We start from the raw sequence: 13,290 nt of genomic DNA, 5'->3' as shown, positions 1-13,290 counted from the left end.
GGGCGACACCGGGAGCCGGCGAGGCAGGCTGGGGTTGCCGCGGCCAGAGGCTGAGCCCAAGCCCCATGATGCCGAGCAAGAAAAAGAAATGCACCGCGCGCTCCCAGCCAGTGAATGTGGGTCCGACCCCCGCTGCTGGCACCAAGCCCCCCGAGCCCCTAACCACACCCCCCGGGCTGGCCTGGCGTCCCCCGCACGACACATGCCCACTGAAGCACAAGGCCCCCCAAAGCGCGGGGCCCAGAGCGGTCACCCCGATTCGCCATACCCAAGGGACGGCTTTGGCTCTGGGAACATCCCGCCATCCGCCTCTCCTTTCCTTGCCCTCAGCACCCTTTCCCCAGATCCTGTCCAATTTGCTTTTCTGTATTTGTAACCGGCCAAGGCCGTGGATCAGTTGGTTCTTTGTGATTTATTAATTCCCAGTTACCTTCACGCCTTCCCCTCCCCACGTGCTTTAGCGGAATTCACTCAGGGCTGAACAGAGCTCTCCTGCCGGCCTCGTTAAACCACCCCCAACGAGGGGCGTTAGCGATGTCGGAAGCAGAGCTCTCCTGCCAACCCGGCGCTGTCCACACCAGCACTTTTGTCGGGGAAATGTATGTCGGTCGGGGGGTGTGTGTTTTTTTTCACACCTCTGACCAACAAAAGTGGTAATGTAGACAAAGCCTTAGGGGAACACGTCTGTACAGTGGACTGCGGCCTGATTCCTCCCTGCTTCTTTCCCTCTGTGGTTGCGATATTGCTCTCCAAAAGCCGTTTCCTATTGGCGCTGACATGCTCTTTCCCTAGTGAAGGCTCCACCCTGCTCCGTGGCTCCCACTCCCTTTGGCTTCACCTTGCGAGGTCAGCCTCTCGTCTCTCTCGCCGGGTGCTGCGACTCGATCAATTTGTGCGCCGAAGGAAAAGAATTCCACCCCTTTTTTCTGACCTAGATCGTTCAGCGGAAGAGGCAGCTTAACGCCTGGTCTCTTCCCGGTGTGGGATACCCGGAGCACATCGGCAAGCAAAAGGCAGGCGTCGCGGAAGAGCTGGTGGCAAAACATTGCTCGTTCCAACTCCTGCTTAGCTGGAGCTGGAGAGCAAAGCAGCCGGATTTGCGTTGAGGTCCCGGGGTAGCCAGAATAATCGATAGTAATAAACCAATGAGCATTTCTTTGAAAAACAGAACATCTCTTCCTCTCTGTTTCTTTAGCTAAATAGATTTGATACAGCAGCACGTCAGAGGCAAAATATCGGCCGCTCCCCACAGCATCTCATTTCTACCGTCCCTCCAAGCTATCAGAGCCGTGGGTGGCAAGGAGAAAATGCCATCGGAAAGCAAAGTGTCTTGCCTTATTGCCAGGGGAAGAAATCTTTTGGGGGTCTGATTTAGGAAGCCGGCCACCCCTGGGACCAGCTGCCAGCAATGTATGGAGAGCCCGGTGGATGTTTAATTAGGTGGGATGTTGTCTTTGGTAATGACTATAGAGTGCTGGGTGCTGGAAGAGGAACGGTCCCCGCCTTTCTGGTTGATTTGGTCTTTGGGGATGTACTTCACCACCGCCGAGATGAGTTTGCTGCGGAAGTTCTTGCTCAGAAAGTTGTAGAGGATGGGGTTGGCCACGCAGTGGAACATGCTGAAACAGTCGATGATGTCGTAGAAGAAGTAGAGGAAGTTGGCAACGTTGCAGCTGTAAATGAAGTGGCTGCCGTCGAGGGTCAGGAGGGTCAGGGTGACGTGGTAGGGCAGCCAGCATACTAGGAACACGACGATGTAGGCGTAGATCAGGAGGCAGTGCTTCCTGCTTTCCGGCTTGGAGTGCTTGATGTACATGGCTGTCAGTATGTTAAAGACAGCGATGATGGAGAAGGGGATGAGGAACCCAATGATGGTGGTGGCTAAGCTGATGCCCAGGGCCCACTCATCATAGGTCTCGAAGGGGGCCAGGAAGATGCACATGGGCTCCACCGAGTCCACCAGCTGTGTGTGGGCCACCTCCAGGAAGGGGAGGAGGGCGGCCAAGATCCAGATGCCGAAGCAGAGGAGGCGGCGTGCCCGGTGCTGATGCTGCCGCCAGAAGCGGGATGACGTCGTCAGGGAGACGTAGCGGTCCACGCTGAGGCCGCTCAGGAAGAAGATGCTGCTGTACATGTTGGCGAAGTAGAAGTAGTGGGTGAAGCGGCACAGGAAGCTGCCCCAGAGCCAGGTGTAGTCGAGCATGGCCTCCAGCATCCAGATGGGCAGAGATAACAGCACCCCTAAGTCGGCGATGGCCATGTTCAGGATGTAGAGGTTGACCAGGTTTTTGTTGCCCCAGGTGTGCCAGTTGACCCAGATGACGAGGATGTTTTCCACCAGTCCCACCACGAAGATGACCAAGTAGAGGACGAAGAGCATCACCCGCTTGATGTTCTCGTCCAGGTGGGTGTCGCAGAAGGTGAAGGTGTAGTTCAGGTATTGGAGCAGCTGGGTCCAGTTGTGGTAGTCCCCGAACTCGTTAAAGGGATCCGGCGTCTCAGCGGGGACCGTGGTCACCTCGGCCATTGTGGACGGTGAGCGGCTGGAAAGAAAGGGAAGGCGATTTAACTGCTGGGGTTTGGCCGCAGAACGACAAGTAGGGACATGCCGTGGGGATCCTTTCCAAAGCCCTCTCCGGGTCCCCAGAGCTCATCCCCTCCCTCCACACAAAGACACACGCCCAGACACACACACACGTGCCCATATACACACGACAACCCTCCTCCACACACACATCCCCCACAAGCAGAATGTTTGCTTTGAAGAGCAGATCACCCAACCTCTCCTGCTGTCCCCACTCAGTGGAATTGTCTCCCGCAGAGGAGAACACCACTCCTGTGATTTACGGTACTGGGCCAGGCCGAAGGACATCCCAGGTTCTGCCCCCAATAGACTCGCTATTGATACATCTACACGGCAATAAACGACCCACGGCACAATGGCGGCTGGCCTGGGTCAACTGACTCAGGCTTGCGGGGCTCAGGATGTGGGGCTAAAACTTTCCGTGAAGGCCCTGGGCTGGGGTTGGAGCCTGGGCTCTGAAACCCCACAAGGGGATGGGTCTCGCAGCCCCAGCTTCAGCCAGAGCACAAACGTCTACATGGCTATTTTTAGCCCCACAGCTCAAGCCCCAGAAACCCGAGTCAGTTGACCCCAGGCTCTGAGACTTGGTCCTGCTTTTTCTTGCAGGGTAGACGTCCCCTGTGAGCAGGTCACTCGTGGGCAGATTTTCAAGTGAGCTCAGCAAATTCTGTTTACTTTATCAAAGAGAAGATCCAGAAGTGACTGTGTCTAGTTACCTTCTCGGGGACAAAATCTGGGTACTGAAGGGCCCTTTAAGACAGAACAAGCCTCCGTAGCTGGAAATAAAGCCAGGCAAATTCCAATGAGAAATAAGACGGAAACTTTTTTAGCGTGAGGGTGATTAACCTTCGGAACAAACTCCCAAAGCAGGCGGTAGATGTCTGTGAATCTGGGCTGGATCCCCTTCTGTAGATGCTTTGGCTAAACTCGAGTTATTGGGCTCAAACCGGGTGAAATCCTCTAGCTCGGGCTACACAGGAGGTCGGACGAGATGTTCTAATGGGCCCTCCTGGCCTGAAACTCTAAGAAGCTATGAGAACCACCGTAATCAGGGTAAAAAGAACAGGAGAATTGTGGCACATTAGAGACTAGCACATTTATCTGAGCATAAGCTTTCGTGGACTACAGCCCACTTCATCGGATGCAGAGACTGGAACATATAGCCAGAAGGTATCTACATACAGAGAACATGAAAAAGTGGGAGTAGCCAGACCAACCCTAATTAATTGACAAGGTCTTAGGCTTGAATAGAGACTGGGAATGGCTGGGCCATTACACACATTGAATCTATTTCCCCATGTTAAGTATCCTCACACCTTCTTGTCAAACTGTCTGAAATGGGCCATCTTGATTAGCACTACAAAAGGGTTTTTTTTCCTCCTGCTGACAATAGCTCATCTTAATTAATTAGCCTCTTAGAGTTGGTAGGGCAACTCCCACCTTTTCATGTTCTCTGTATGTAGATATATCTCCTCACTATATGTTCCATTCTGTGCATCAGATGAAGTGGGCTGTAGCCCACGAAAGCTTATGCTCAGATAAACGTGTTAGTCTCTAAGGTGCCACGAGCAGGGCCGGCTCCAGACCCCAGCGCGCCAAGCGCGTGCTTAGGGCGGCATGCCGCAGGGGGCGCTCTGCCGGTCGCCAGGAGGGTGGCAGGCGGCTCCGGTGGACCTCCCGCGGCTCCAGTGGAGCATCCGCAGGCGTGCCTGTGGGAGGTCCACCGGAGCCGTGGGACCAGCGACTGGCAGGGCGCCCCCGGCGGCATGCCGCCGTGCTTGGGGCAGTCAAATCGCTAGAGCCGCCTCTGCGTGCAGGGAGGAAGGCTGCGTGAACACGATCGTCTGCAGCTCCCAGCGTTTGTTCCCGAGTCTAAACTGAAACCCTGGGAGCATCCTCGTTGTGAATTCACACGGAGGTGCCATCCCCAGTGCAGTCAGTGGGAAGCTCGGTAAATATTTGCCTGCTTTGAGATCAGCTGAGGACAAGTGCTATGTAACCCTGCAGCATATGCAGGAAAATGATTTCCACTCATATTAGCCCAAACCCGTAGCCAATCTCAGTGCTGTCAATCAGGGGTACGCAGAGTCTTCCAGGGGGTACATCACCTCATCTAGAGATTTGCCCACAGGCTACATAAAAAAGCACCAGCGAAGTCAGGACAAGCTAAAATTTCCTACAGACAATGACTTGTTTAGACTGTTCTATACGCTAGACCAGGGGTAGGCAACCTATGGCACGTGTGCCGAAGCCAGCACGCGAGCTGATTTTCAGTGGCACTCACACTGCCTGGGTCCTGGCCACCGGCCCGGGGGGCTCTGCATTTTAATTTAATTTTAAATGAAGTTTCTTAAACATTTTAAAAACCTTATTTACTTTACATACAACAATAGTTTAGTTCTATATTATAGACGTATAGAAAGAGACCTTCTAAAAACGCTAAAAAGTATGACTGGCACGCGGAGCCTTAACTCAGAGTGAATAAATGAAGACTCGGCCCAGCACTTCTGAACGGTGGCCGACCCCTGCGGTAGACACTGAAATGTCAGTACAATGTTCATATTTCAGCTGATTTATAATTATACGGTGAACATGAGCCATTTTTCAGTAACAGTGCGGCTGTGACACTTCTGTATTTTTATATCTGATTTTGTGAGCAAGTCGTTTTTAAGCAAGGTGAGACTTTGGGGTACACAAGACACATCAGACTCCTGAAAGGGGGGACAGTCGTCTGGAAAGGTTGGGAGCCACTGGCTTAAAGAACTGCTGGGCCAGATCTTTAGCTGGTGGAAATTGGTGTAACTCCATTCACTTTAGCAGAGGCTCTGACCCTGTCTGCGTGGAGCCTGTCCTCATGTCCCAAAATCCCATCGCTGATTGAGCTTGGAGCCAGTGGCCATGGGGTCGGTATAAAACATTTAGCATGTTAAATACGCTCAAGATCACTCCAGCACCACTATATTCCTTGGGCCAGAGCAACAGATGTGCCATTCAACTCCCCCTTTCGCGGCTCCAACCGCTCTGTGCTATCGGAATCTCATCCCTGGGAGGGTCTTTGCTGTTCCGTTTCCCACTGGGACCACAATCAGGCGTGGTAATTACAAATTGCAGAGAGAAATCAGGCGTGGTAATTACAAATTGCAGAGAGAAGCAACTGACCGTCACATCGCACTACCTCCAGAACCGCCGACTTATCCAAATCCCAGAGCGGCTGCGTCCACACACGGCGTGACCCAGGTCTCAGTGTGATGCCGTTGGAAGAACATGCAAGGTAAGAGGTTCCTCCCGGGAAAGCTTACAGAACACGCTACTCTAGCTAGATATTTATAGTGCCCTCCTCACCGTGAGCTTAGGAATTCAGGCAGCGTGGGGAAGCCGCATGCAACCCAGAGTTTCGGAGTAGCAGCCGTGTTACTCTGTATCAGCAAAAACAACGAGGAGTCCTTGTGGCACCTTAGAGACTAACAACTTTATTTGGGCATAAGCTTTTGTGGGCTAAAACCCACTTAGGGTGACCAGATGTCCCGTTTTGAAAGGGACAGTCCTGTTTTTTTCTTATATAGGTGCCTATTACCCCCACCCCCGTCCCGTTTTTTCACAGTTGCTGTCTGGTAACCCTAAGCCCACTTCATCAGATGCCTGAAGTGAAAAATACAGGAGCGGGTATAAATACATGAAAGGACGGGGTTGCTTTACCAAGGGTGAGGTCAGTCAGTGAAGGAGAACACTTCAGTCTCTCCGGTCACTCAGTAACAGACCTCACAGTGGCAATTCTTCAACAAAAAAACTTCAAAAACAGACTCCAACGTGAAGCTGCAGAACTGGAATTAATTTGCAAACTAGATACCATCAGATTAGGCCTGAATAAAGACTGGGAGTGGCTGGGTCGTTACAAAACCTAAACTTAATTTCCCCAATACTAATTTCTCCCTACTAGTACTCACACCTTCTTGTCAACCGTCTGTAATGGGCCACTCTCTTACCACTTCCAAAGTCATCTTTCCTCCCTTGGTATCCTGCTGTTAATTGATTTATCTCGTAAACTTGACCTCACGCTTGGTAAAGCAACCCCCGTCCTTTCATGTATTTATACCTGCCCCTGTATTTTTCACTTCTTGCATCCGATGAAGTGGGCTCTAGCCCACGAAAGCTCATGCCCAAATAAATGTGTTAGTCTCTAAGGTGCCACAAGGACTCCTCGTTGTTTTTGCAACCCAGAGGAACGCTCAGCAGCTTGGTAGTCGGCTGCAAAACCATCCATCGGTGCAGCAGGAGGAGGACGGGGCCTGGTTGCTCTTTTCAGAATGTTTGGAGAAAGGAAAAGAAAGTGATTTGGGGGGACTCGTGCCTGCGGAAATCTAACCCCATTAACAGAGGTGGTTTGACATGCAACCACCCTTTGGGCGCCGGGCGGTTGTTACTGCAAAGCCTGGCGCTTTGAATACGGTGGGGGAGGAGAGAGACAGGTGGAAAGTAACAGGTACATGCTCACCTGCAGTGGAAGGCTGAAGGTGTGTCCAGGTGGGTGGCAGAGGAGCAGCCGGTGCCCTGGTGCCTCCAGCTCTGTGGCTCAGGCGGATCTATGCTGTAGGGACCGTCGTTCCCAGAGTGAGCTCAGGGTGGGCTTGCTGGCTTCTTCCACCCACATCCCCCCACCCCTCGGAGCTCTCTTCCTTCCAGGAAACGCACATCGTCGCCTGATATCCTGCAAACCCAGCCCAGCGCAAGGCCGCATTGGACGTGATTCCTAATCCCTGGGGTCTGGCTCAGCCAGAATGAAGATGGGTTTGGTCTCACTGCAGAGCTGGGGGGCAGGAGGGCAGGAAGATTTTGGGAACGGGTCAGATAGGACATGACAGTGGGGTAGGCCAGTGGGTGCATCTTTTCCAGGTTAATTTCCTTTGCACAGAGCGAGGCTCCAAAATCCATGGCCGGCCCCACTCAGACCCCCAACCAGCTTTTGCCTGACCTGTTTGCTGAGACGGAGCCCACAGATTGCAGCAGAGCTCGCAGCGGCTTAGCCATTCCCAGGCAGGGAGCAAAGCTGGCCTTCCTGGCTCTGGGTTAACCTGTGCCAATGAATCAAGATGGGTTAAGGCGGAGATGTTATTGACCCCTGCCGAAGGCGCCCCACTAGCTCCTGGAGTTGTGGGATGATGTCAGAACCTCAGCTTGCTTTTTTTTTAAATCGTTTCTAGCCCTCCAGGTTGCAATGAAAATCTCAGCGCTGTCACCTGAGAGTAACCGTTGCCTGAGTGTGCAGAGAGCCTGCGACAGTAGCGCCGAGAGGCAGGGTCTGCCCCACGTAGCTCAGTGGGGCATTGTTTCTAAGACCCACTTCTCTAGGCCAGAGACAGGGGGTGCTGAGGGAGAAGGTGGCCCCATGCCTCTCTGTGTTGGGAGGAAGGAACCCCGATCAGTGCCACACCAAGTGAGAGTGGAGCTAGGGAGACCTATAGCATTGTGTCTATAGGGGCCTGGATAGAGTTTGATCCATGGCTGGAATAAAGGAATCTGGGTCTGTATATTCCTTCCCCACAGTAATAGCGAAGCCCCCCCAGAGCAAATCCCGAAACAAATGCCCCCCAGCACGAGGAGGGGAAGCAGCATCCCCACATCACTGTAGCCAGTCCGCTCAGTAGTGCTGGAATCCTGCTGGGGGATCACGGGGACGTGGCTGCAGAAGCTACCAGACTGTACCCAAGCCCAGCCCTGGTGAGTGACTCCCCAGTGTCTCAGTCTGGGAACGAGCCAGCTACAGAGACATTGGCCCAGCACCTTTCTTCCAAAGGGTCTTGGAAATGTTACTAATCAGCGGCCTGGCTTGGGTGTGCAGAGGCCTTACAGCTCCGATTGCTTCCTCCACCGCTAATGCAGCCTCCTCTGGGGCACGGCGCAGCCTGTGCCACTTGGCTGCTTAGGACAGAAAGTGGAGAACAAACTACCCAGTTAAAACTTTGCGGGACTATCGCTGTGTGTTTGTGGAGCCAACAGGACGCCCCCTTCTCAGCTGCGAGGTAATACAAATAATCGAAACATTTGGTCATCTGCAGCTCTGTCCGTCTCCAGATCTCCCCGCACTTGGCAAGAAGGAATGCCGATAGCCCCGGGGGCCGGGCGAGGAGGTAGGTACCCATCCGACGTCTGATCAACTAGTCCATCAGCCGAGTCTTATTACAGACCAATTCCTCCAACCAAACCGCCGCCTGGCTGTGATACAGCTCCCGCGCAAGACCTGTTTGCTCTGCAGTTTTGGAGGGGAAGGGGGCTCTGGCACTGCTCCAGCCGTTGGCGGGGGGAGGCAGGGGGGCATTTTCAGAGAGAACATTTTGCATCGGGTGGTGAGCTGGAAAACAATTCCTGGAAATCTCCTTCTCAAAAGCAGGGAAGACACTGTGATCAACAATCAGCTCGGAAGGAAGGCCCAGCGGGAACAGGGAAGTGTAATGGCCCCTGTGTGTCAAGCCTCTAACAAAACAAACCTTAGAAAGCAGGTATCCCAGGGACCCTGCCCCGTGACTGCAGACAAGAATCCTTTGCCTCTGTTCTCTTACCAAATGCAATGGGGCGCGTGTTGCTTTAGCAGCCCGTGGGTTACTGGCCTAGTGGATGAGGGGGAAGCGGTAGACATGATAGATCGTGATTTGAATAAGACTTTTGATGCAATTAGCAGAAGCGAACTAGGGAGCTGTGGTCTAGAGGAAAGTACGGCGAGGTGGGTGCACAAGCTGTGGAAAGACCGTACTCAGAGAGGAGTTCTCAAAGGGGGGCTATCAAACGGGGAGGACGTATCTAGCGGGGTCGGTCCTGGGGCTGGCACGATTCGATATTTTCATGGGCGGAGAGCACGCTTCTGAAATGTGCAGCTAGGAGGGGTTGCGGCCAGGATTAGAATTCAAAATGACCTCGAGAAACTGGAGAATTTGTCTGAAATCGCCAAGGTGAAATTCAGCGAAGAGGAGTGCAAAGCACTGCGCTTAGGGAATGACTGGCCAGGCGGTCGATCTGCTGAAAATAATCTAGGGGTTAGAGTGGATCACAAACTGAATATGAGCCGGCGACGTGATACATCATTCTGGGCTGTATTAACAGGAGGGTCGGAGGTAAGATGCCGGAGGTAATCGCCCCCATGCTACTCGGCACTGCTGAGGCCTTAGCTAGAGAGTTGTGATCAAAGGTTTAGAAAACCTGACTTATGAGGAAGGTTAAAAAACTGGCCATGTTTAGTCTTGTGAAAAGCCTGAGGAGGGACCCGATAAGTCTTCGCATTTTTCCAGGGCTGTCATACCGAGGACGGTGATCAATTGTTCTGTGTGTGTGCTGAAGGGAGGACAAGAAGCAATGGGCTTCATCTGCAGCAAGGCAGCTCTAGGTTAGATACGAGGACAAACTTTCGAACTCTCAGGGTAGTTAAGCTCTGGAAGAGGCTTCCAAGGGAGGCGGTGGGATCCCCCCCCCCACAGGTCGGGCAAACAGCTGTCAGGGCAGGTCTAGGTTTACTGGGTCCTGCATCAGCGCGGGAGGCTGGACAGGATGGGCTCTTGCGGTCCCTTCCAGCCCGACATTTCTGTGATTCTGTACCTGCCTCTAGTCTGCCAACGATCTGGTAGATTTACGCGGAGAAACGAGTCAGTAACCAAGACAGATGCTATGGTCGTTCTAGCCCTTTGCCTTTCAGTGGCAGGACCTCTGACTGTTTTACAGACCTTTAGCTGGGCTTTGTGACCTCTGTGTAGGCAGGGAGGTATTTTTCTAGCCATTTAACAGATCGGGAAACTGAGGCAGAGAGCGATGACATAAGACACAACAAATCAATGGGAGAGCCAGGAAAGGAACCCAGGTGTCCTGATTCTTAGCATCTCTTGCCAGGAATCAAACCCCATCCTGACCTGCCAGGGGCTGAACCTAAGGGCGCTCTGCACCCTGCAGAATCAGGCCCCGTTGGTGACGTTTCCTATAACTCTTCCTCTGAGATGAAGGATTTTTTGAAGTCCGGACCCCCAGCTCCAGGGCAGAGAGGAGCCTCTGGCTGCCAGCATTCAGGAGAAGGGGCTTTCCCTGGGGACAGGTTATCCCATCACTGCAGGCTTTCTTGTGCCTTCCTCTGACACATCCGGTGCCGGCCGCTACGGGAGCGTCTACAGAGACACATCTCAGAGTCTGGATCGCCAGAGTCAGGCTCTCGGGCCACTGGGCTAACGATAGCTGTGTAGATGTTGCAGCCCCAACTGGAGCTGAGGCCGTGGGGGTGGGCTTCCGAGGCCGAGCTCCGGCCCGAGCCCTGTGAGCCTGAGCCGTTGACTCGGGCTCTGAGACGGGCTGTGACGTACTCCGTGCGTGAGCTGTGTCTACGCTGCGTCTCAGAGCCCGGGTCAGCTGATTCGGGCTCTGAGACCCTCCCGCCTCGTAGGGTCTCCAAGACTGGGGTCTCAGGGCCCGGGCACTAGCCCGGATGGCTCCGCCGCCCGACAGGCCAGAGTCAGCTGAGCCAGGCCAGGCCACTCTGCAGGTCGTTTATGGGCAGTCTAAACGAGATCTGGGAGACTGAGCGGGACAGAACTCGCCCCCTTCGTCCACTAAGAAACAGGCTTTTCCGTCGGCACGTGGGTCTCACCGAGGCACCCGGCCGACACGCCCCTTGGCAGGGGGCAGCGTGGGTATTGCTGGGCTGGGCACTGCAGGAAAACAGGTCATGCTTCGTAGTAAGGCCCCAGTTAATAACCGCGGGAGAGTTGCTTGAATAAACCGTCAATTGTTACATAGTCCAGCGGGGGAATAGGTTGCTTGTTATGACCAGGGCTTGTAGCCGTCTGCACCTCTGATGGACGTGCGTCTGATGCACACTACATCCATCCATCTGCATACACGCCACATGGCGTATCACTGTCTGCACCTCCGACGGACGTGCGTCTAATGCACACTACATCCATCCATCTGCATACACGCCACCCATCCATCTGCATACACGCCACATGGCGTATCACTGTCTGCACCTCCGACGGACGTGCGTCTGATGCACACTACATCCATCCATCTGCATACACGCCACATGGCGTATCACTGTCTGCACCTCCGACGGACGTGCGTCTAATGCACGCTACATCCATCCATCTGCATACACGCCACATGGCGTATAATACTTAATCCTGCCGTGAGTGCAGGGGACTGGACCAGACGACCGCTCGAGGTCTCTATGATTCGATAGCTGTCTACACCTTCTACTGATGTGCTCCTAATGCGTGCTGCTGCATCGGGGCGGGCAAACCACATCTGGGTACGGCAATCGCATGGCGGGCCATGAATGCCCATGAAATTGGGGGTTGGGGTGCGGGAGGGGGGTGAGAGCTCCAGGGCGGGGGTTCAGGGTGTGGGAGGGGGCTCCGGACTAGGGCAGGGGGCTGGGAAGGGGTGAGGGCTCCAGCTGGGGATGAGGGGTTTGGGGTGCAGGGGGTGTGCTCTGGGCTGGGACCGAGGGGCTCAGGAAGCAGGAAGGAGATCAGGGTTGGGGTGCAGGAAGGGGTCAGGGGTTGTGCTTAACTCAAGCAGTGCCCGGAAGCAGCGGCATGTCTCCACTCCAGCTCCTACATGGAGGCACAGCCAGGCAGCTCTCCACGCTGCCCCGTCCGCAGGCACCACCCCTGCAGCTCCTATTGGCCACGGTTCCTGGCCAATGGGAGCTGTGGGGGCGGCGCTTGGGACAGGGGCAGTGTGCAGGGTCCCCTGACTGCTCCCCATGTGTAGGAGCCGGAGCGGGGACATACCACTGCTTCCGGGAGCCGTGCGGAGCTGGGCGAGCCCTGGACCCCGCTCCCCAGCAGGAGCTCAAGGACCGGATGTGGTCCCCGGGCCGTAGTCTGCCCACCCCTGTGCTACATACGTGTCTCTGCATGCAAACCACATGGCTTATCGCTGTTTGCAACAGCTGGGTTCCTAACACGTACCACGTACACACACACAACATGCTTTAGACCCGTCCACGGCACCTTCTTCGGGTGCGTGCTGCCACGTGCCTATAACCTGCGTAGAACAGCTGTTAGCCCGTTACAAACTGGCCCTTCATAAAAGCATGTCCTAAGCCCTTCCCGATCCTGTCGCCAGGCTGCTCTCCCGCTCCCCCTCTCTGGGGAGTCTAGTTTTCCTCTTTGTTTGGAGGAGATAAATGGAAAAGGGCATTTCCTCTCCTGACACTGCTGCTCTGATTGGAGTCGGGGCCACTCGAGGCTCCCGCCGGATCACGGGTTCCGTAAAGGGCCTCCCGGAAGGCAACAGGGAAAGGCTGATAAGGGGCACTCATTAGGGTGGCCTCGTTTTCCCCCTGCCCGTCAGCAGTTTATAGCCCAGTGTCTCTGCCGACCGCCCTGCTCAGCACAGCCCCAGCCTGCCCTTGGCCTGGGGGCAGTTTGAGCGTCGCCAAGGCCACGTTGCGTTTGCAGGCCTGGGGGGCTGACGGCCAGGCTGGGAACGGGACAGAGCCGCCTCCCGTAGGGGCATTTGAAACTGTCTTAACATTGTAAGCGGACACTTTACATGTCCGGGGGGGGGGGGGGTTCCTGCAGGGGAGGGGCCGGCCGGTGATTGTGTCTCTCTGCCTTGGGCAGCAGCCTGCGTCGCGGCTCTCTGCCTTGTGGCCCTTGCGTGTGTCGTTCCGAATGCTGAGAACTAGCGTTACGGGGCCCTGGTCCAGCCAGATGATATTTATGTTTTTA

General features: G+C 54.6%; 1 protein-coding gene across 1 annotated transcript; it reads right to left on the bottom strand.

Moving 5' to 3' along the window:
* On the bottom strand, positions 1-7,215 carry GPR182 (G protein-coupled receptor 182). Its single transcript, XM_044995533.1, has 2 exons — positions 7,077-7,215; positions 1-2,543 (listed from the first exon to the last, which is right to left on the bottom strand). Exon 2 carries the CDS (start codon positions 2,525-2,527, stop codon positions 1,433-1,435), a length of 1,095 nt encoding a protein of 364 aa, XP_044851468.1. The 5' UTR covers positions 2,528-2,543; positions 7,077-7,215; the 3' UTR covers positions 1-1,432.
* Positions 7,216-13,290: the final 6,075 nt, after the last annotated feature.

This window comes from Mauremys mutica, chromosome 20 (genome assembly GCF_020497125.1).
Source record: "Mauremys mutica isolate MM-2020 ecotype Southern chromosome 20, ASM2049712v1, whole genome shotgun sequence".
Taxonomy (NCBI): Eukaryota; Metazoa; Chordata; order Testudines; family Geoemydidae; genus Mauremys; species Mauremys mutica.
Note: the sequence above shows the minus strand (reverse complement) of the source record. Positions and strands in the feature narration are given on the sequence as shown.

Coding starts and splice junctions, on each gene's coding strand:
- GPR182 (XM_044995533.1), bottom strand. CDS start 2,527: ATGGCCGAGGTGACCACGGTCCCCGCTGAGACGCCGGATCCCTTTAAC.